Raw genomic sequence first — 22,977 nt, 5'->3', positions numbered from 1 at the left:
TAAATATCAGGTTTTATGATTTGTTCTTTAGTATGTAGGAAATAAGAGGCATGCATCATGTTAGGATGATCTGTTGAGGGGGTGTGTGTTGTTATTTTTATGTATTTATTTCACCTGGATTCAAGAGAAATCACCAAACTGTTCATGTTACAAATTTGGGATGAGGTGACTTCCATCAAAACATGTGTCTGGCAAGTGCAGCATCTTGCAGACAGCAGTAGCTGGTCGTGAGTACTCCAGTGGCTGTTGTGTCCCCCTGTTGGGCCGTCCATGGGCTCTTGGGGAAAGGCAGGTGTTTCTTCTGGAGGAACTCCTGGAGGTCCGTAAGGAGCAAATGTCCCCAGCTGCCCTTCACTATTGCTATTCCCTGGGCATGTGCCTTCACGTTTCCATAGATGGGGAAGACAAACGGCCTCTGCCCTTGCCTCCTGTTTTTGCATAGCTCCTGTTCTTTTGATGTCTCTTTTCCTCTTCACCTTTTGTTTTTTTTTTCTCCCTGTCCTTTATTAAAACAAACATTTTTTCAGTGAAGTCAGTTGTGTCTGCCAGGAGCTCTTGTCGCTTAGACAGCAAGTCCTAATGGATGTGGGAGTTTCTGCCTTCTGCAAAATGTGCTCTACACCCTTTTGTTTGTCTGTGTGGCTTTCCTTGCTCCTCTTCTGGGGTGCCTTCTGTCTTTGCCTCCCTGCTTTCTCCATGTCTCCTCACTTGCCAAAAGGATAAATACTGCTATTAGGGCTCTACTGACTTGGCTGGCTGAGCTGAACACTAGATGCAGAGAAGCCAAGGTTAGTAAATGGGCTATTTCCTGAGCTTGCAGCCCTGTCAAATTGAGCAGCAGGTGGAAAGCTGTTGGCTTTCAAGGAGTCATTCTGCCTCTAGTGCTGTGATCATGGGTGTAGATGGGGGACAGGCCAGTGCAACATGCCCAGCTCGTGCAGCCTCTGCTCTAGCTCACCCCACTGGTCTGAAATCAGCCCCTACTGCTGTAAAAGTGAAGTTCCTTTTTTTTTTTCCCCTCAGTGAAAAGAAAGTATTTTCCTAAAAGCTTGCAAGCCAGCAAGTGTGATTTAAAAAAAAAAAAAAGGAAAAAAGAATTAGCCAGGTGCGATGTTGACTTTGTTCAGCTTCTCAAAAAGCCATATAGTTGAAACTTCTCAAATCCAGATAACTGGAAAGCATGGGTGCTCCTTCCTTGAATTTAGCAAATACTTTGTGAGCTGTCATCACGCCCAGCACCTATTTCTAGCATGTCACTGAAATAAAAATACTAGGGGACAAATCCTAGCAAACGTAGCACAATAATAAGATACCAGAAGGTCCTTTGGAAAGTTGTCAGCACTCTTGTCACATTTTTAGTCCCAAATAACAATTGTTCTCACCTGTCCAGGGCTTTTAGGATTGTGCTTTCTAAGTGCTGTGTATATTTTGTGCTTGGTTTCCTTTCAATTGATCTCTTTGTTCCAAGACTTCAGCAGCTTTTTGCCTTCCCTATATTTGAGACTGTAAAATCTCCTGAGAATGTGTTTTGCACTGTAAAGGTTTTACTGTTTAAGTATCTTCACTTTAGACCACAGTCTTCCAGTCTTGTATGTGACTTTCAGGCCCTGTTTGCATTGTTTCAAAAGTAAAACTTCCACTGCTAACAGTGCTATTTCTAAACTCTTATTCTTTGTTAGCCAAAAGCAGCTGAGCAAAAACCATTGTCCATGGCTAAATTAGTATTTGGAAAATACACCATGTCTAAACAAGGCCACTGACTCATTGGGAGGAGTGAGGGGAAGGTTTCCAGACAAGGGTGACTTGATTTGTGTAGCAAGGAGTACTTAGTTTACAGTGGACCTACATGTTTCAAAACACAAGGTTGCTGGCCCACAGTGCTTTGCCGTGTGACAAAGCTCTTGTTTGGGGAAAGATCAGAAGATACCGCATGGTATCTGTCTGTCTTGCTTGAGTTGATTAAGCCTGTTATCAGTGATCAGTTATGATCAGAGAAGCCATTTAATCTTCAGCAGTAAGGTGAGTGAGCTCTTCAATCCAGTTTTAAGATAGCTTGACTAGGGGAAATGGCAGTGAAAAGTATTAGCTTTGTCTAAGCTGGTAGAAGTTAGGTCTTTCACCTTCCTGGGATCTGTCTGGCACCTTTGCAGAGTGGGATTCTTCCCTTCATAGGATTTGGTTTGGAGCTGGCCTGCTGCTGCCCAGAAGGGCAGTTTAGCTGAGTACTTAGCCAGTTCAGTGCCTGTCCTGCACCCTGATGTACACTCTGCAACCCTCAGCTGGTGTTTTACTGACTTCTTTGCCTCAGCCCTGCAGGCGGAATAGCTGATACAAATGGCTTGGCTGATAGATCTACATATTCCTCCTAGCAGGTTTAAAGGGTGCCTGTGCTGCCTGTATGGGGATAGGTGACCCCATCACTCTAATCTGCCCCTGTGAACAACTCTGCAGGTTTTCAGTATGTTCTTTTTTTTCCATCACAAATAAAATATTTGTGCTTATTTCTTTTACTGTTATGACCTCAGTTCTGCTGTGTGTGAGCATGCCTCTACTCTCAGCGTAGGCTCTGTGTTTGTCCTTGGCTGTGCCTTGTTTCTTTCTGGCTTGTGGGTGCTAGGTGTTAGTTCCACTGCCTGCAAAGAACTCTTGGTTGCTTGGGGTTTTTTGGGTTTTTTTGTCCATTTATTGTGTGAAGCCAGTCTTGAATCTTTTGGCATAAAGTTCAAAGAAGAGAATGCCAAAAACAGGGAGTCTAAATGTCCAAGTCTCACCTTTGTTGGGATGGAAGAAGCTACATCTGGACAAAAGGAAGTGTTTTCAGACCTGAAAACTCCAACACCCCCCCTCCCCCCAATTCTTCTCTGGAGAACCCCATAAAATGTGTTACAAGAGACAGCTTTATTTGTTGGGCTAGCATCTTTTAAATCAGTCAAGCCGGCTTTTGCTAACAAAGGCCTTGCCTTCACAAAAAGGCACAGGCAGGCTATATCTGTGCAATACTTTTTTTTGCAGTTGCAGTTTATACCAGGCCCCTGAACTGGATTGGGACATGACTGTTAATTTAGCTTCCTAAGAAAACAAAGCTTATGTTATAATGCTGTTTGCTCACAGTTTTACCCCTGCCCCATAAGATTTGAATCTACTTGACTGTTTTAACAAACTTGACAGAGGAGAAGGGGTGGCAAAGATGTGGGAATCCTAGAGGTTTCACAGAAGCTGGCATCACAGGGAGCCCCTCTTAATGCTGCTCTGGAAAAAAACCTGCGATGTGCACTGTGCGCTTGCTTGGCGTCAGAGCATCCACGCAGGTGTGCAGCCTTGAGGGACAAATACAGAGAAAAACGGCTGCTTTAGGTCCACTACCGCAAAACTAGGGCATTTGTGTGTGTGTTGCCAGGGCTCCCCCTGCTTCTGTCACATGTCAAAACAGTGTATTTATTATTGGCAAAACTATTACACGTGGATCAGATCAGGGCGAATGTAAAAGAAGTTATAGAGCAAACCACAGGCCAACTGGTGGGAAGGTTTCAGGTTCTGAGTCTGGCCTTCTGCAGTGTCAATAGACTCTGATACATAGCTGTGCTGTGTAAATCTGAATAGAGCATCTGCCCAAGGTAGTGATGTGCGACCAAGAAGAAATTCAGCCAAATAGCATTGGCAGAAAATATATAACCACACTTACTGCACAGTTTTTCATCATGTTAAAAGGAGATACAAAACCAGCTGTGTATTCAAACAGAAACAGAGCTGATGATTTGTAGGTGTGTTAGTAGCTGCTGTATTAAATAAACGAAACTTAGAAAACTAGGTAGCCTTCAGTGTAAGTAAATGAGTGTGTGGTGCAGGGGTAAGTGGTCTTCAAACTAACTGTGGAGCAGAAATGAAAACTGAGTTAGGTAGAGACTCTTTTTGCTAAATGACCTGGCCACAGCTGAGGACGCTGGCACCAGCATTTGCTCTGATCACACAAACGGCCAGCCTGCTCTTTGCTCTGTTCTCTTGTCTACCTTCTCAGTATATAAAACCAAGCATGAGTGTAATCAGCTGTAGGAATGGGAATACCATTATTAATTATGCTCAAATTATCTACTCACTCCTAGCTGGCAGACTTCAAGAGCTGGCCCAGAGAGTGTGTTCAGTTCCCATGCCTGACTAAAGAGCTGGTGAATTACTGAATCCTGCCAATAAGTCATTCCACGGGAGCTCCCATTCCCTTCTGTCAGGCAGCACTTCAGAGTCTCAGCAAAGCGCCAGATATTGCAGAGGATAATCCTATCAGAGCATGGGGGAAAGAATAGCAAATTAGCTTGAGGTGTATGGTATTCCTCCTCAGCACTGTTGTCCTGGGAATGGGGAGAAAGGAGTTGAAAGGACGCACTAGGAGAATACAAACTGGCCGTGCGTTAAAGGATTCACAAACTATAACTGTGTGTGAAGCATGTCTTCATAGCTGTTTGTAATTCCCTCGGAGCAAGTTCTCTGGGAAGAATTCTCTGGGAAGAATGGCATCTCAGCCCTTCTCAGCATTTGACACTAAAGGTAAAAGAACTTATATTCTGGTGAAATTCAAGTGGGGAAATCCAAGCAAATAAAAAGCTAGTTTCCAAAGGTATAGTTTTGTTGCAGCCATTTGACACACAACTAGTATTTTTTGGTCCTGATTTATTGATAAAATTTTTTCTTGACTTATATATATGCAAAGTGTGAGGTTACACTTTGACATCTATGTTTTTTCAGTGTTACATTTGCAGGCTTAGCTACTATTAGCTTTATTGGGAAGGCAGGATTTAGCTGTGTAACCTGCAGCATGCTTGTATGCTATCTTCTACAAAGGATAAGTGTAATACAAACATGCAGAATGTTGCATATGCACGTATATATGCAATCACCTGGCTTGTTTCTACCAGTGATTTTTTTTTTTTCTTCATTGTTCATCTTCTTGGAGAGGGTCACAGCTCTGCGTGTTCAGCATGACTGACATAAAGGGTGTTGTTTACTTCATCTACCCCTAGCAGTTTAAATATTGGATGTCTACACTAATCCAGTCTTCGCTGATTGGAAGAAAGCGCAGGTGCCTAGAGCATGATTCATCTCATCTGCCTTGGAGAGATGCTCTGTGGCAGTGTGCCTGTGAGACATCACTACTAGGATGGGATGGGTCACTCTCTGGAGTGGCTTGTCTCCCCAGCCCAGGCTGGAGCCTGTAGCCAGCAAGCCTAGACTGGGTAGGCTAAGTTAGCTGAGCTCGATTGTGCGAGACAGGAAAGACAGGGCTATGCATTATATCTTCAAATGGCACTAACAAAGATGGGAAGGCTGTTAATTTAGGGCTTAGTCCTGAGCTCCAGCTAATAGTCAAGGTTTCCATTAACTCAGAACGGTTGGTCCATCCTTTGGAGTTCATTTAAAAGAAAATTGAGTCTGGGAGTTAGGGACTAGTGAACCCTTCTTTATTTCTGGAGAAGCTGATCTAGATTATAATTAAAGTGGGATTTGTACATTGCTGAGATAAATAATGTGGGATTTATACGCTGCTTAGATAGTTATAACTGGATAGGGTCAAACCCACATGGCTTCAACAGGGAAAATTTTCTACCTTTAATCTGTTAAGGTTTTGTTGGTGTTTTTTTTTTTTAAGTCCATAAGAAGCTCACAAAAAAGGTAGGCAAGGTGAGTAAAGTGTCAGACTTTGCTTGGAGGTTTATGAGTTTTGATTATTTCTTTAGAAAGATAATTGCTTTGGAAAAAAAATAATGCTGGGAAAACAACAAAGTGTAATGCAAATTCAAACCTGGGTAGGCATGAGGGAGAACTGAGCTGGATTGTTAGTGTGTCTTCCTCGTGAGTTTGAGTTTTCCCGTGGTGGAGTGAATTGGAATAGATGCACACAAGCACAAGGCCAGCAACAGAAGTAATTCTCACCTTCTCTTTCTGTTTGTGCTGAGCAGCTAGAGCAATGTTGTATGTCTGATCTAACACTCTGAAAATTTGTTGCTGTGCTCCTTCTTCTTAGTCTGTTTTATGGCTTTATCAAGCTGAAAGCCTTTTGAAGTCTGTGGGTCATTTTCTTTTCTTCATATTGTATGTTGTTTCTAAATGAATTAGCTTCTAAGCTAATCTGTCACAGATTTAATTATGGTACACAATCATGAGGGAGTTGCTTTTTCCTGATACTGAGCAAGGAGCTTTATTGAATAAGGAAAACAGTTGTGTACTTAATTCTAGTTTGGTCTTCCACTTTCTCTGTTTCACTGTGGAGCTACTCCAATCTTTTTTTGCTAAAAGATTAATGAAAAAGGTATCTGGATAAAAAGAATAGTTGTGTGCGTCTTCTTGACCGTAAGAGTATGCAACACCCTGAAAGTGGCAGAAGTGGTGTTTTCCATACTTTGCAGAAGAGGAATTACATTCAAGTGTCTTGGATTCTTCCTCCATACTGTCCTCACCACCACCTTAAGTCAGGGAGAGAGACTTTGTTATAACTTTTTAACCTCATCTTCCTGTACTTCTTTCCTCACAAGGTTTTAGCACTTGGAGATGAGCCTGTTGATGTTGATACTCCTGCTCTGCTCACAGACATGTTGTTGAGAGAGGTTCATCTGTGCCCAGCAGCACTTTCTTGCTGCTATTTTTTCTAACCCCTCTTTTCTTTGCTTGATTCCAAGGCTGTTTTGTTATATTTTCTGTGATGAAAGGTTTGGGATTATTCCTTCCCTCACTTTGCTAACAGTATACCTACAGCTACACTTCCTCCCTCTGTAGCTTGCTCTATAACATCCTTTAAGTAGGGATGATTTGGGGTAATAGTAAATATCGCAGTGTTCTCCTTGCTGTAGGCTCAGGGTTTGCCAGACCTTTGTACAGATGTTATATGGGTAATATTCTGTGTGAGCGTTAGGAACAGGTGAGAGAGGCTCGGTGAAAGTTGTGCTGCTTTTTTCCCCTGTCCTGTGGAAGGTGCTTTCTCTAGCTATAGGCAAGTAAGTGTTTTCTCTGCAAACATGAAATGGTCCCTTCCCTCACCCTAGACTATTTGTTGAGTTGTGTTATCGATCTCTGAGGTGCTCGGCTACATCTGACTATCTTGCTGGGAAGGGTGCTCAAGAGTTTAAAGCCAGGAATCAGTACTACCTTCGCTTCTGGTAAACATGATGGCAAGTTTATGTACCTGAATGTCCAGGTGCAGAATTTCCAAGGGCATTAAGTCACAAGCTATTGCTTCCTCTTCTTCTTTCTCTCTCACTCTTGCTCTATTTTTTTCCATCTTAAAAAAAACAAAGTAGCATAAGTGGTCTATGCCACAGAAATATTTGTCACACTACATCACTTTGAACTGCATAACATCAAAGAAAATCAGTGCTTTGATAACTTGATTTGAAAGGATTGTAGAAATAGCCATCATTATGAATCACAACAGATAGGAATGGAAAGGACAGTGATTTTCAAACAGCAAAGCTTGTAAGGTAAGGGAGAATGTAAGGTAGGTGGCAGTGCCACATTCTCATCTGAAATACCTCAACCTTACAACTGTTACGTAGCTTTGCAGAATATGATTTACTTGAGGATATGAAGAGGAGTGGGAAACACTCTGTAAAAACGTGTTTCTGAGGAACAAAGAAACAAATGTGGGCTCAGAGAAGGGCTGGAATAAGGGAGAAAGCAATGTGTGCTGCTTGGGTAGGAACTTCTTCCACTTTCTCCTCTTTATAAAAAACACCCTTCCTGAAGGGAAGGGCATCCAGGATTGCTTGCTGAGACCCTCCTCACCCTGGAGACCTTCAGTTCTTATGGACTGGACATAGTGAGGAGGAGAGAAGCTCCCCCAGCACTTCTGTGCTTTGTCATTCCTCTCCTGAGGAAACTCTCCATAGACTGGAATAAGTTTCTGACTCTAGGAGGTTGCAAGAAATTAGGCCTTAAAATGGTGACTTCTCAACTGCAAACGTTTTAGTTTAGGATGATGGCAATTCAAATTGGAGTTTAGCTTATTCTTGCCTTCAGTCTAACAGATAGGAGCTAGGGCACTAAGACAAACTATCAGTCCGTGGAGTGGCAGGGAGTGCACAGCGGCAGTAAGATGAAATCAGTGTGTCCTGTCCCATCCCCATCCTCATCCCCCAGAAGAGTAAGTGTTGGCTAGTGGGGAATGTTTATAAAGGTTTCAACGGCATTGAGTTAGGAGACTTCAGTCTCATTCAGACACAGCTTTACCACTAGTACTTCATCGGCTGCTCCAAACACATTGAGCTAGAAAATACTGCATGTCATTTAGCAGTCTCTGTTTCACCCAATGTGAGGTGATGGCTGTATGCAATGAATGCTAAAGTCTGAGCCAGTTGAGGTGTGAAGGCAGATGCTTCAGTGCTTTTCAGTGATACGAAATTCAGAGGCAACTAGTGAGGATAAAGATTCAGACCCTTCACTTCTTTTAGTAAGGCTGGCACAGAAGGACGTGCTGTACTGAGGTATTGCTAACACAGACATCCTCTCTGAGGGCTTGTTCCCATTTAGCTTGGGAAAGGGGAGTGTTCTCTTTCTTGGATTCCTTCATCTTGCTCCATGAGGAGAGGAGTGGGCATACTTCTCTGTTTCCTTTACAGAGGAGCAAGATTTACCTCTGTTGTGCTTTTAAAAACATGGGCTCCATAGCAACAGTGTGAGTACCTTCTGCAAGCATCTTCCAGGGCTACTAGTCAGATGAATGTCATGTCAGACAAACAGGACTGGTATTTCATGTCTCGGAAGCTGTTCAAAACCTTCACCTTTATGTATGAATGCATTTTAAAAAATGAAAGAATAGTTCTATATGTACTACAGAGCACTGATACTGCGCTTACTACCAGGCATGCCCGCTGACTTCATCCATAACAGCATAGTGGAGCAGGACTGCGTGGAAACTCTTTTAACTGACTAGTCAGGAAACTGCTTTTTTTAAAAAAGAAAAGAACAGGAAAGGAAAGATGGGAAAATGTGTGCTTTGCACTGAGGGAAATATGAAATTGTTGGCTCCTAAGGTCTGATCCCAAGCCACAGTCATGGGTCATCTTTTTTTTGTAACACACTGCTGAATTACTTGAATTGACTTTACCCTTACGAAAGGCATACCTGCATTCTTTCTGCCCTTAAAATACTGCTTTGCAAAAAGTTCTGCTAATATTTACCATACAAAAATTATTTCTACAGTAATAATAGTTTACAGTCATAATGTTTGGGTTTTCTGTTTGATTATTAGCTAAGATGAGATCACATTTTTGCATTATGTATGTTGAGTTATACCACCTGAGATATATGTTTATACTTATGCTCTGATCTTATGAATGGTAAAAGAGGAGACATTAACATAAGTATCTCTTTCATCAACTGACCTGTTCATATATTTGCCTTTTTCAAGAAACTGCATATCCTCTCTTCAAAAAAAAAGGGAAGGGGGAGAGAGAGATAGAGACAGGACATGTCCCACACTGATTCACTTGATAGTGTCCCACACTGTCATCACTTGATAGAGAATCAATGGCCAAATGGCTCTGGAGTGTGGAAGAGGAGGAAGTGAACTAATTGTGTTGGTCGGGTTATTCTAATTGTTTTGATTAGAGCAGAAGGGACATGGTAGCATCAGCTAATAGGGAGAAGGAGGAGTTTGATTTATGCCTAGAGTAGTTGAGCTGCAATCCCTCCGCAAATCAGGACAACTTCTATTGGGGAAAAAAGATGCCTTCAGTGGGAGAAGTTACATAATTACACTAAACAAAATCAGTTATACTGACAAAAGCAGTCAGTCAGTTGACTTCTGTGTGAAAAACTCTGTTTAACCAATACTTTTGCTGTAAAAGTGAAGTACAAGGATTCTGCCAGTCAGCATTACTTACCAGCTCCAGCAGAGACCGTCTGAGCATACAGCACGTGCCAGAGTGGGGCTCTGGTACTAATTGTGTTTGTAGCTGTAAATGTCATATGGGGACACTAGCATTTGAAGGAAAAGCAGAAATACTGTCATGTGTGCTGTGTCAAAGAGGTGTTAATAACAACCACAGACATCTCATTATATCTTATCCAAACATTTTTAGCCTCACTTCCTGAGCAGGTTGTTTAATGTGACTGTGCTGTCTGTCTTCAGCCCTCCACTCTAATATTATTTGAACCTGTTGGTTCGTTTTAGCCACAGTTGAGAGAAAGACAGAGGTGTCAAATACACTGAGTTTCTATGTGTTTTGTGAAAACAGGTGGTCAGGTGAAGGAGAGCTCTGCATTAGTTCTTTCCAACTAAAGCAGCAGCTTTTGACTACATTGTTTTACCCCATGGACTCCACACGAGAGGGCATGGGAAGAGGCAAGGGATCCAGCTGTGAAAAAAGTATCAGGCAGACCTCAGACCTTGTAAGACACAGGGTAATCCAATCATAAGGAAAAAAAAAACGTGCAGGAACCTGAGCTGTGTCACTACTGCTAGTCAAGGACTACTCATTCTCAACGTGACTGCTGCTCACAGTTACTGTTCATGGTATGACTGTGGTTTGCCTTGGCTGTGCTAATTCTGTGGCCAAATCCTACCTGCCAAGTCAGCACCCCTTCTGGCTGTCAGCAGGAGCTGGCTTGGGCTCCTCCAGGCAGCCAGTGCTGGCCCATTCTCTTGTGGGGAAAATGGGAGCTGTCTGGAGCGAGCGCACAGTACTTCTGTGGTCTGGTGTCTTCCGTCTAGGCTTCAGGTTATGGTTTTCAGATGGCCATGGCTTTTAAATGCCCAGTGTCTCAAAGCTGGTCTTCTGCCTTTGTTTCTTGAGAATTGCTAAGTATCCTTTGACTGCTCTCTAAACTCTTTGTCATAGATGCCCAAGTTAGCGTATGCTTGTTCAGCGCTAGTCCAAGAATACTAATATTTATTCCTCTATTTTTAGGGAATAAGAAATGGCTCATTGGTAAAATAAATAAATAAAATTTTAAAAGGGTCTCACATGGGGGAATAATTACTTTTCTTACTGGATCCTGAGTGTGGACCTCTGGCATGGTGTACAAACCCAGACTTTTCCCCCTTCTCTTCTCCAGGCTGTCAACGCTCCATAGGCTTGTCCAATGGGAAAGCCAAGGTGTGCAGCTACAGTGGATGGTATTACTGCAGCACCTGCCATGTGGATGACAGCTTCCTCATCCCTGCACGGCTGGTTCATAACTGGGACACTTCCAAATACAAGGTAATCTCCCTGCAGGTTGGCTTCCTAGCAAATGAACTGAATTGCTCTTTAGATAGAAACACAGATATTGCAACAGGTTGAAGGTGACAGACATTGACTGCTAATACTGTCATCTTTGTCCCTCTTGCCAGAATGAGCCCTGCTCTCTCAACAAGACAGATGTTTTCATCAAAATTTCCTTAGCCAAGCCTAAGGCGTTCCGCCACAGGAGCAACCATGCTGCTCTTTCTTGGTGGTATCTTTTCCATCATTGCTTATCTGGTTGCTCAAGAGACAGGAGGGGACAGAACACTGAAACATCTCTTTTAGCCCTAATCTTTGCAGTTATGAGGCCCTTGAGGAGTACCTGTTTCATGAGCACTGGGGACTATGGATTGGCACTGCTTGGTGATTGATGCTTAATTGTGGAAACGCCCACAGGAAACTGGCATACCCAAATGTGGTGTTTGCAAGGCCCAGTATGTCCTGTCTCTTGGCACAAACGTTTCAAGGACACTAGAAGGACATTGTTATAGCACTTGTTTGGACCAGGCAGACAAAAGTAACATAAAGAGAAAATTCTACAGTTGTTCACTTGCCACACAAGCAGCTTTTCTAAAACTTAAGTAACCTGCTATTTGCTGCTGTCCCAGTGTCTGGTTGCTAGATAGGGGCAACTGATTACATGCCTCAAATCATTATGCCAGCAAACATGGTAGCAGTGTTGTTTTGCCATCTCGGGGAGCATATGCTGAAACAATAACAAACTCATAAGGAATCCAGACCATGTTAGAGCTTCAGACCTAGAAGCCACTGTTAGGAGAGGCTGTTTGATGTTTTGTGTCTGCGAATATTATTATTATGGGCTATTTGAAAAGGAAAAAATAACCAGTAAATGCCCTATTAGAGGAAAAGCAGCTCTCTTGAAGAAGAAAATTTGTCAGACGGGGATATTATTAAAAGATAGCCAGAGCCTGCCATCAGGAAAATTATAGTCTTGCGCCGTGAAATGCAAGATTCTTTAGAGTTACAGAGCTCCTACGTGTGGAGACAAAACCCCCTCCCTTTCCTAGAAGCCAGGAATAAATATTTAAGAGTTCTTTTTTGGATGCTTTTACCAAGGACTAAACTTGCTAGCCCACGGTAGTATAGGTAGCCCTGATCTGGGGCAAGTGGATGGTAAGGCAAAGACCTCATATCAAGCTGTCAGTAATACTGCCAAGAAAATAAACTGTTTTGTTTTCTAAACCTGCAGGGTAAAAACTATGCTCTATGCTCTGTTTCCTGTGGTCTTGGTATAGGCAGTTGAGGCACAAAAGGAAACGGGACTTTTAAGCTTAAGTATTTGTTGAAAACTTAATCTACTGTAATCGCACTATAATAGTGAGGAGTTATCAGTTTGCACTTTTTGTAGACAGGCAGAACAGCTTTGAGGTGGCTTGGGAGGACAAGCAAATTCTGTGCAGATACTTTACCAGTCTCTGTGCCAAAGTGCTCAGAGAGATGGATTTAAGACAAGAACACCATCCCTTAGGTAGGAAAATGCTACAGCATCCCCAACTATTAGAGCAGAAACTAAGGCAGGGAGGGAAGGTGAAGAGGACATCATGTGCCACAGTGGCAATGTGACAACTGAGCTGAGATCACTGGTTGGATCTCCTCGACTCCATCCTATCCATGTATAGCATTAAAATAACAAGTAGTTCTTGTTACTTTTGTGAAATCTTTGGGGTTTTCCCCTTTCTGTTCAATTCTGCATACATGTGTTTTTATTTCTGTTCCTGCTATACCTCCATGGGAACTAAGCAGTACTTTTCTGAGGTAGAGCACATATTTCCTACACTTTTACATCTGCATCTCCTTTCTCCATTCAGAGATAAGATCTGATGTTTATTTCTTCTCTGTGGTCTAAAAGGCAACTTAGTGCTGGCTGCTGCACTTAATAGTTACAATGAAACTGCATGATTCCTTAGTAGTGTATTGATTAAATGTGCTGATTTGGCGAAGACAGATATCTTGTCCCAGTTCCTTGAGGTGATCTTGGTAGTAATAATTTTCTTTGGGCTCATTTTTAAAGGAAGATCACTTAATTTGTCAGCATTTCACTTCCCATAATTGGCCAGTGTGCCCACACAAAGCTGTGCAGCAACAATCCAAAATGAAGCTAAACAACAGAGCTTCTCCTAAGCACACAGCCCTGCCCCTCACAGGTAGCGCAGCAATGCCTGAAAGCAGAGCTTCTGTGGTGGGTGATGTGCTCCTGGCCGGGCTCATAGCACACCCCAGAGAGGTCCTGCAGGAAATAAGCACATACCACATTTGATGGTCAGAACTGAAACAGGGCTTCAGTCTTCAAAAGCTTCTGTGTTTCATACAGTCTGAAATGTGCCTGTCAGTCCACCAAATGGAAGGAAGGTGAATGAAGAGTTTGAAAACCTGCACTCCCTCCCACTGCCACCTTTTCCCTGACTCTGCAGGGGTTTCTGGGGTCTGTCCTATCTGTCTCTGGCAAAGCAAGCACCAATAGGTACTCTGTCACATGAGCTTTTAATTGGGCATGTTCTTCTTTTATGTTTCATGGACTTGACATCTGAGCAGCAGCTGTAAACTGTTGCATCAATCAAATAAGTCTTGCAAATGGAGAGGTTCTTGTCTGCTTTTGTCAAGACAGGTCATGAAAAAACAGAAGCGGTAGAAATCGGTAGAGTTGTGTCTTCCCATACCCAGGATCTTGAAAAACAACAATGCATTTAACACCTGAAAGCACATGGGTAGGAAAAGAAAAATCCCCTTGACTGCAATAAAAGCTCTTTGAAAGGACTTGGCAGTTAGGCATGTTTCTTCTGTCATAACCAAAGCAGCAGTTCAGTCCCCAGGTTCACTTTTTTCCTGTCTCCCTACTGTTTTCATATTTGTGTTTTTCACATGTTTGTGTGAAGGGAAAAGAAAAGAGGCAATCTTGTGAATATCCTTTCTTCCTCTTACTTAGGCCAACTGTCTTCCCTGTTTGCACGCAAAAAACAGTTAAGTATTGCAGTTTGGTTCAGGTGTGGCTTCCAGCCTGCGCAAAATGCCAGACAAACACAGCAGGAAATGAACTCCCTGTGCCAGAAGGCTTCAAGGGAGGCTGACTTCTGGTAAATTGAATTCTGAACTGTAAGTTTGCAGCCTCTAGAAAAGAAAGGTCTGGAAATGTTAGCATCCATCCTTGTATGACATTTAAAGCTAAAACTCTGTTGCACTTTGCATCTTCTCACTCCGTCTGGCTTATTTAATAGGATTGTCTAGTCTGCCCAGTAAAATTGTGGGACTGTGAGTATGCTAGTACATGTACTAGAATATTGACTGGTAGCAAGCTGAATTATTATGGCTGCCTGACCCTTCCCACTATAAGACTGCATTTCAGCTTCTTGTAACTTTGCGATGGTTGGCAATGTGAGTTAATGTTTTAAGTGACCTGTGTGCCTGCATCAGGCATGCAGGGTGAACCGACACCTACCTGTCAGCCAGTGATGCTGGGCAAAGCTACTTTTCCTGCAGTCAGCACTCTGCAGGTACATTGTCTTGGCAAGGAGAGAGAAGGGTTTGCTTTGCTCCTCTCTCTTCAAAGGCTGCATTCAGACCATGCAGCACCAGAGCCGCACAGTAATACTTTGTCATCATAGTGCACGTGTATTGCGGAGTCACTCAGGTGACCTCAATTCTGGCATTTTTTTGGTTCTGTACTCCTAACGTTGCAGCCTCAGGAGGGTTGCCCCATACAAGGTACAAGTGTGCACAGGCGTGGGTGTAGTACTTAGACAGTAATCGCCCTCTGGTTCCCGAGACAGCAGGGCAGGTGAATGAGGAGCCCATCACTTCAGCAGGGGCTTAAAGCAAGGAAGTAAGACTACAAGGAACACTGGGCACCAGGTCCTCCTGGTGGGAGGTGCTAGTTACTGAACCAAGCATTCATGTGCCATCACTGAATATGTGGCTTAATTTGTCCATTGGCGGAAGAGGAATAATGTTTACTATAGATACAGCAGTTGTCAGGGGATTGCAGAGATATTACAGCCAAATAGTTTAATGATTGTAAAAGCAAGTTGTTTAACTGCAATCTCTTTTGTGCACTGCAGTTAGCATGTCTAATGAAACATCAACGTTGCTAGTGTTAGAAAATTTGACCTATTTGGGGTTTGCAGAGTTTTGTTCTACAAAATCCAAGTTGCCCATGCTGCTCCTTACACAGCATGTTACCTGTGCTTTCATTCAGACAGCACAATTCCTTGTATGTGCATTATTTAAAAAAAAAAAAGAGAGAAAAGAAAAAGAAATGAGTGGAATGTTTAATACAAATAGGTGAGACATTTAATACAGCTTCAGAGCCTGGGAAACCTGTGGAGTTATGGTCTGCTGTATTTAAAATTACACATTGTATTATCCGTGTAGTTATTGGTGGGAAGGCTGGCCTTGACATTATTTCTTACATTTTTATTATGTGTTGTGAAAAGGTTACATTTGGGGCTAGCTTTCCCTGTAAGGAGCTAGTGACTCCTGTAGTTAGTAACTTGTGCTGGTTTTGGAAGTGGTGCTATTTATAAGGATGTATATTGCTTTTAACTACTTCCTACCTTACAGCACCAGAAGGGAAATAACATCCTAAATCTCAAGAGGCTATGGTGTGCCCTTTCCCCTTTTGTTAGCCTAATTCACCCCTCTCGACGCAGTGTAAACACTGATTTAAAGGTCCAGGAGGACTAATTGAATTGTGGAGCAAATAATATTTCTGTAGCACAGTTTCAAGTGATTTGCAGCTCATTTCAGATAATCCCATCTTCTCTTTTCCAGCTGTGATAAAATGCAGAAATAAGGAATGAGAGGGAATTTGGCCTTCTCACCTCAGAAACAGGAGTATCTTTTCTAGTGGGGAAAAAAAGTCCCATTAATTTATCAAGATTACAGTAGCTCTTTGCAGATGGAGATAGAACAGAGCACTATCATGAAAAAGGTGTAAGAAAAATTTCTTGCAGATGAAACATTGGGATGAAACATTTCATCTTGCAGATGAAACATACCAGTAAAATTCAACTTTATTTATCTGTATTTAAAAAACCACAACAACTTGATAGATGTGCTTCTGATTATTTTCTTTTTACATAATTTTAACCATACTGGCTGAGCATGAAACAAATGGGAGTAGACCTTTACACTGGAGTTCTAGACACTGGGATAGTACAGTGTGATTGGATTTGCAGTGTGTATGTTTCCTTTTCTAATGTTGTGCTTTGGCACTTACCTAATCACTTGCTTCTTGCCAAAAAGAAAACAGCAAACAAACAGAACAATATTAACAGGGAAGAAACTTGGTGATCAGTTTTTAAACTTGAATAACATCTAGTAAGCTATGTTACCCTGCAGTGAAAACATGTGTGGCTGCGAATATCGCTGTACTTTGAGTAAGTAAGCAATTATCTCATACGCTCAACTTTGATGGGCTTGATGAAGTTTGACTTGGCTATAAGCAGAGACAGTTGGATCTCTCTCAGCTCTGTCTTCATCTGTAATTGGTAACAGAGTAAGTTTTCAGATGCAGAGAATAGCTGACAGATCACAGAGGGGAAGATCTGCTTAAAAAGAGTTGGGAGGAAAGCCTAGCTAAACTGGTTGCTTTATTTTTCAGGTATCAAAGCAAGCCAAAGAGTTCCTGGAATATGTTTATGAGGAGCCATTGATTGATATCCAGCAGGAAAATCCGATGTTGTACAAGCATGTTGAACCTCTGGCAACTGTTGTCCGCCTGAGACAGCAGCTAAAATCTCTCCGAGCCTATTTGTTCAGCTGCAGAGCAGCAGTGGCTGAAGATCTGCGTAGAAGGTAAGAACCACAGACAGCATACAGCAAAGGATGTAGTTTCCTTGTCATGTTGCTTTTCTCCCCCCCCTTTTTTTTTTCTTTCTCCTCACAGTCTAGTTCTGAAGGTGTTACCTGTTTAGAAAGATGTTGTGCTTCTATCTGACTTCCCTGGGCAGCTGGTTTATCTGCTTGCAAAGAAAATGGTTTTATAGGGTCTGAATATCTGAAGTTGTTCATGACAACTGTTAGCCCAGGGGTCACATGTTGTGGTGAGCATCTTTTACTCCTCCTCAGGCTTCCTGGCTGTGAGTATTTTCAGTCAGGTGTGATACTTCATGCTCCCGGCCATGGCATCGCAGTGTGGTAGCCACTGTTGGGACCTTTGAAACACCTCACAGCATGGCAAAGCGTGAGAGAGGCCAGAGTCCAGCACTTCTGCCCTCTTCCATGATACGATCTCGCACAAAGGCGGACGCCAGATGTAGTACCCTGGCACGTGACCCAGCATACGATTTATGTGACACCAGAGCAGTTATGTTCTTGCTCAGACACTATCTTTTCCATCCATGACATGGCTGTACTGACTGTTTTGTTTATTGGCAAACACATGGTCACAGCACAGCAGAAGGTGTTTCATATTGAGTTTTCTGTGGTGGAAACACTAGTTTTATAAAAAGTGAACTTCGTTTTAGAAGTGCTATATCTTAGTCCTTTCAGCTGCTGCTGCAGTTTTCTAACAAGCTAAAAATGAACAATCTTCATAAAACCATCAAGCCGCAGTTGCGACCTTAAAAAAAGCCAAGTTACTTTTGTTGTGGATCTCCAAAAGAGATGGGGAGATGTCTCTGCCCATGACATACTGTGAGGTGAGTGGCTCCAGGCACATGCAGCTGACCTGGTCGTAAGCATTTGTATACCCCAAGTTTGTAAGTAAGACAAGATGGCAAATAGGAAAGCCACTGCTTTGAAAATTATGAGCTGCCAAAGGGCAAGAAAGCAGATGACATCAGTGACTGTATTTTGAGCATGGTGTTTTAGGGATGGGGACCTGAATTCTCTGAGAGGGAGAAGAGGCTGCACTGGTGTCTTTATCCCAGGTAAGGATTGAGGCAGTCTGCTATTCGGTACATAACCTATGTCATTGCTTTGATGAACTACCTAGAACAACTAAGAGAAGGATATAGCAACAGGTTTCTGGAGAGCACGACTGAGTTCTTGTGTCAGACCCACTGTGTGTTAATATGTGTTTGTGTCTTACTGCTCAATTCCTATTATTTGATAGGGCAGCTTACAGCATTTTAAAAATTAAGATGATTTTTCTTTTATTCTAGAGGATGGTTTTATCTTGCAGAGCTGTTTTGCTATTCAGCTATAACAACTTTCCTATGCCATCCTCTTCAACTGCAATAAAACTAAAAGGAGAATAAGATTTGTGAAGGCTGCCATTCAGAAAAAGTGGCAGAAAAGAAATTATGCTTTCTGATTAATGCTGAAGAAAAGAATGCCCTGATTAAAATAGACAGGAGGAGGCACGAGACTGAATGGTCTTGAGTAAGAGTGAAAGATGAGAGATCAAAGGAGGCCTAAGCAGATAAATCAATGGACTAGAGACAAAGGGATGAGGGAAAGCCAGGAGAAGGAGGAGATTCAAAGAGGGGAAGGAATCTCAGGAAATTAAGAGTTAATGAAGAAACCAGGACAAAGAAGGAGCCCAAAAACTTACCTCCAAAAAGGAAAGATGACAAGTGCTGAGGAAATGGAGAGAAGAGAAAATGGACAAAAATTAGCACAGAAATATGTGCATGGTCTTTTCTTAGGGTGGGGAGGAGAGAGAAAAAACTCCCTGTATCAAAATGAAAGACCCAGAATGCCAGAAGGGGAAACTGGGAAATAATCCAAATGCTCCCTTTTCTTATCTAAGGGTTCCTTCACAGTGTCTCCAATTAAAGCTCTCTGTGGCGGAGAGGAGGATCCCAGCCCAAGAAGGGTTTGCTTTTGTGCTGGGGAAGCATCTCTAATTTGGTAGGACTTGTTAAAAGTACTGTAAAAGCTACTGAAGGAATGTACAAAACACACCTTAGAGTCCAGCTCCTTCTTGGTCTGTGAAGTCTCTGTTGGGGTGGGTTTGGTGCTCAGTTGGTCCCTCAGATCTCCCCTAAGAGGTTTGCAGAGATGGAAAGGAAGAAAAGTTCTTTTCCCAGAAAGAGTTATTCCTTGTTCAAAACCGGTCCCAATGGCTTTGCTTTCTGCCTGTAGTATCACGGTGTGCAGACATTCACTATCAATGTGATGGCTTTATAGAGCACAGCTGAAAAGTAAACGAAAATATGTGATTTAAATTTCCCTTTGGCGCATCACATGGGCAAGTTGCAAGAAAAGGAGGAGTTTAAACAATATGGTGAGACAGCATTCCTAAATTTAGTACTGTTTCCTAGTTAGAAATGAAAGGCTGGGGGAGACAATCCAGTTATCTGTCTTGCTCTGAAAACATTCTTTTTCTGCTTGGTCTTCACCTAGTATGTGAATGACTATTAATCACAAGAAAGTGAACATAGCATCCTGAAGACCTGTCAGACCCATATAAACAGACTGAAACAAACTGTTAATATTGCTGTCTAGGGAGAACTAAAAACAGACTGATTAATTGTATTGGCACCTTGCTGCCTTTGGGACACTGATAGAGCCTGCCTTATTAGGGAAAAGCAGATCACTCTGAGGTTTCTTTTATTAATACTATTTGCATTATCATCTTCTTTAAATCTATACCTTGCTCTTGAACCCAGATCGCAAAATGAAGATGGCAATGAAGTTGGAAACTCTTGGTGTCCTCTGGGAAGACAAAACTGTTTTTAGTGCTTACAAGTCACTTTTTCTGAAGAATTCCAGATGGCTATAAACTAGGTTAGCTCAGGATCCAGTTGGCTTAAATGTGGAAATGTTATTTATAATGCTTGGTGTGCATAGATAGGTGCTTTGGGAACTTTGAAACTTGGCATCTAGCAAGAGAACTCAGGGCTGAACCACACTGTGAGCTTTGAAGAAGCAAGTGGCTAAGTAGAAAGAAAGGAAGAAAGGAAAAGAAGCAGAAGAAATCCTAAAAGTAGCTGGAAGGCTCGCAATAAAAGTGGTCTTCATCAGTTATAATGATTTGTTCTCACCTATTGCTCCACTGGATTCTAAGCTCTTTTTGTATTTGCAAGGGAAAAAAAATAAAGGAACTCAGACTTGGCTGGGAGGAGAAATAAGGCCCTCCACCGGTGCATATCAGCAGTGTTCCTCTGAGATTAGCCAACTGAGACTCCAAGCCTGTTGCTGAGCTCCCTGTTCTACAAGGGACATTGTTGTGCCTAGTTTTCTGTGGCTGTCACCTCAGTATTGCAACAGACATAATTTGCCTTAAATGTCTTTACTCAACAAGTTCTCGCTTGTTTTGGTTGCCTTGCTTGCGTGGATGCTGTTCAGGCAGATACATGCAAGACTGAAACCTAGAGCCAACAGAGAATTTAGTACAAGTGGAGCTGTACAGATCCCACCACCACCTGCAGATGATGAATGGCATCCCATCCCTGTGGGATGATGAATGAATGGCACAGGCAAACAAGATGGAGTCAATAAAATTGATAGCTGGGAAAGAGCGAGAATCTGCGAGTCCATTAAATAATGAGGTTATTCTGTGAAGCCGTGCTGATTGATGCAAGTTTTATTCTGGTTTTGCTTTCTTCCTTTTATCTCTACACATAAGACACACTAACAGTGTGTCGATATGCCACAGCCTCTTTTCCTCTGTTCTTGTCGTGGTTGAAGGCTCTTCAGGTCAAGGGGCTGTCAGAATGTTTTGTTGGGAATTCTTCAGGCACCTCCATGTCTACTGTAGGGTAGGCTAGCCCAGGTCAACCTGGGAGCTCTCTCTGGGCTCTCTGCTCTCTCAGCTGTACACCTAAACTCGCAGTTCAAATGTTGCTAGCTCAGATATTTTAGACAGAGCGCAGTGACACAAGGTACATGTTCTGCAGCACACTCCCCTATACATTAGTGCTCGTTGCAGTGCCCTGGCTCTGTAAGTAAATCTTCTGAATGATTGTGAAAAACTGTATGGAAAAATTTCCCTCATGTTGCTCATGTCCGTCTGATACCATTTGTCTATCAGCTCTAGAACAGCAATACATCAGTTTTATCCTAGCAAAACTCCAGTGCTGGATACATTACTTAGTGTCTTAGAGGAAGACCAAATTAGAGCTTGCTGTTGCAGCAGGAGGTTAAAGGTACACCTCCGGTGCCGCAGACGTGTGGTCCTGGCTGAGCCTGCCGGTCTGTCAGCGCGATGTGAAACAAGCCCAAATTCAGTTATGCTGAACAATAGAGTCCTGTCACTTCCTACAGTGAGGCCTTAGACATATCACTTCTGACACAGGAGTAGATTACTTTCAAAATATTTGTGTGGCAATTGGGGAACCTGTCTAAACACATCACAGGAATCCTGATTGATCTTATGCAATCACTATACCACCAAATACCTCATGTATGTGAAGCTGGGGCTATGTCATCTCTCAGACCAAGGACAACAGAAGGTCATTAAGTCATGTCCAGACTGTCAAAGGAGACTGTTTTCTCCATTTTCTTTGCAATGGGTAGGCCATTTGGGGAGTGGAAAATCCCAACGCAGGAGAACAAAGACACAACTTGTGAAAGCAGTAGACTGCAAAAAGAAAGTTTGAGCAGGAAAGGAACAGAAGGATGTGGTTTCATAGCACTCAGGACTCTGAGTTAACAGCAAGAACAACAGAAGAAGAAAATTTGTTGCACGGGTGATTGGAAAGAGGGCGAGAGAGAAACTCATTCAAAGAGGATATCTGGATATCCTGAGAGGATCCAGTGTTAAGACCAAACAACACCTCAAAGTGAGGAAAGGTGAGAAAATAAATGCAGAGAAGTATGCACGAGCCATTTGTTGTTTTATATAAATCCTGCATGCATGTAGTCATTGCAGTAGCTGAAATAAAGCATGCCTGTTTGATGGAGCTCTGACAAAGAGACCACCTCTTTGCTTCAACTCTTGTGTCTTTTTGAAGAAGTAACTGTGCGTGCAGGGTCCTTGCAAGTTAACATCCTAAAAAGCGTTTGGCTAAAACTGTAGGGGATGGAGTTAAGCGGGACTTTGAGCTTTCATTTCAGCTAGGGGTAACAAATAGAGTTGGAGCAACAAGATGTGTGCCAGAGCAGCCAGGGTGGAGGCAGTACTGCTGTCTGTTCAAGCTAAGGGAAGGTTAAAAGCACAAGCCAGTGCTCTTCCATGGTAAGCATCCAGCTGAGGAACATGCCAGGGTATATACGATAAGTTTTCCAGAGGACATGTGGGTCGTTCAGTTCATGTTAGCATTTTCTGGTCTAGGGGCACACCTGCATCTCCTTGTCAAATAGATCAGTAATATTAGACATCTTTCGGAATGGTAGTTTCCATTCGCCTTTGGAGACTAGACTGCTTTAAAAAACCATAATGGTTTAAAAAGAAGTTCCTGTTAGATGTGGACAGCACATTAAATATGACTTGTGCCATTTCTATCCCTGTGGTTTTATATCAGAACTTCCAGCAGCAAACTGCAAGGGTTCAGAAGTGCCTGACTAAAACAGAGACCATTTTCTTATTCATCATTTCAGGTTAGCTGGGGGATCTACACTATTTTGATTTCAAAATGGAGCTGTGTGCCTCTAATTCTCTGCATCCTGCTTTTAGTAACAGCGGTACTTGATTCCTGAGTTTGATCTGTAGTAATTCCTGTCTTTCACAATGTTACTGTAACCTTGCTCAAGTCACCACAGAGGAGAGAGAGTTAGTGTACTGCATTTTAGTTGAAAGTTTATATACTGCTTCAGAATTGCTGATGGAAGATAAGAGTAACTGTTTTAACACAGGGATGCTCATGGGGCATTTCATAACAACATGAAACAATACCTTACCTGGACATGCTTGCTAATAAAT

At 42.5% G+C, this 22,977-nt stretch overlaps 1 protein-coding gene across 6 annotated transcripts in view; it reads left to right on the top strand.

Annotated features, from left to right (window-relative positions):
- The window catches only part of PLEKHM3 (pleckstrin homology domain containing M3), a 94,423-nt gene that overhangs the window by 28,441 nt on the left and 43,005 nt on the right, over positions 1–22,977 (top strand). For 5 of the 6 annotated variants that reach the window (XM_072874213.1, XM_072874211.1, XM_072874212.1 and 2 more), the window contains 2 exons: positions 11,041–11,186; positions 16,828–17,021. In XM_072874213.1, coding sequence (XP_072730314.1) covers positions 11,041–11,186; positions 16,828–17,021 — 340 coding nt within the window. Of the gene's footprint in view, positions 1–11,040; positions 11,187–16,827; positions 17,022–19,783; positions 19,907–22,977 lie in introns of those variants that run through there. The other variant, XM_072874215.1, reaches the window with a different exon arrangement.

This window comes from Ciconia boyciana, chromosome 10 (genome assembly GCF_034638445.1).
Source record: "Ciconia boyciana chromosome 10, ASM3463844v1, whole genome shotgun sequence".
NCBI lineage: Eukaryota > Metazoa > Chordata > Aves > Ciconiiformes > Ciconiidae > Ciconia > Ciconia boyciana.
The sequence above is the reverse complement of the archived record's forward strand: the minus strand, read 5'-3'. Positions and strand labels throughout refer to the sequence as shown.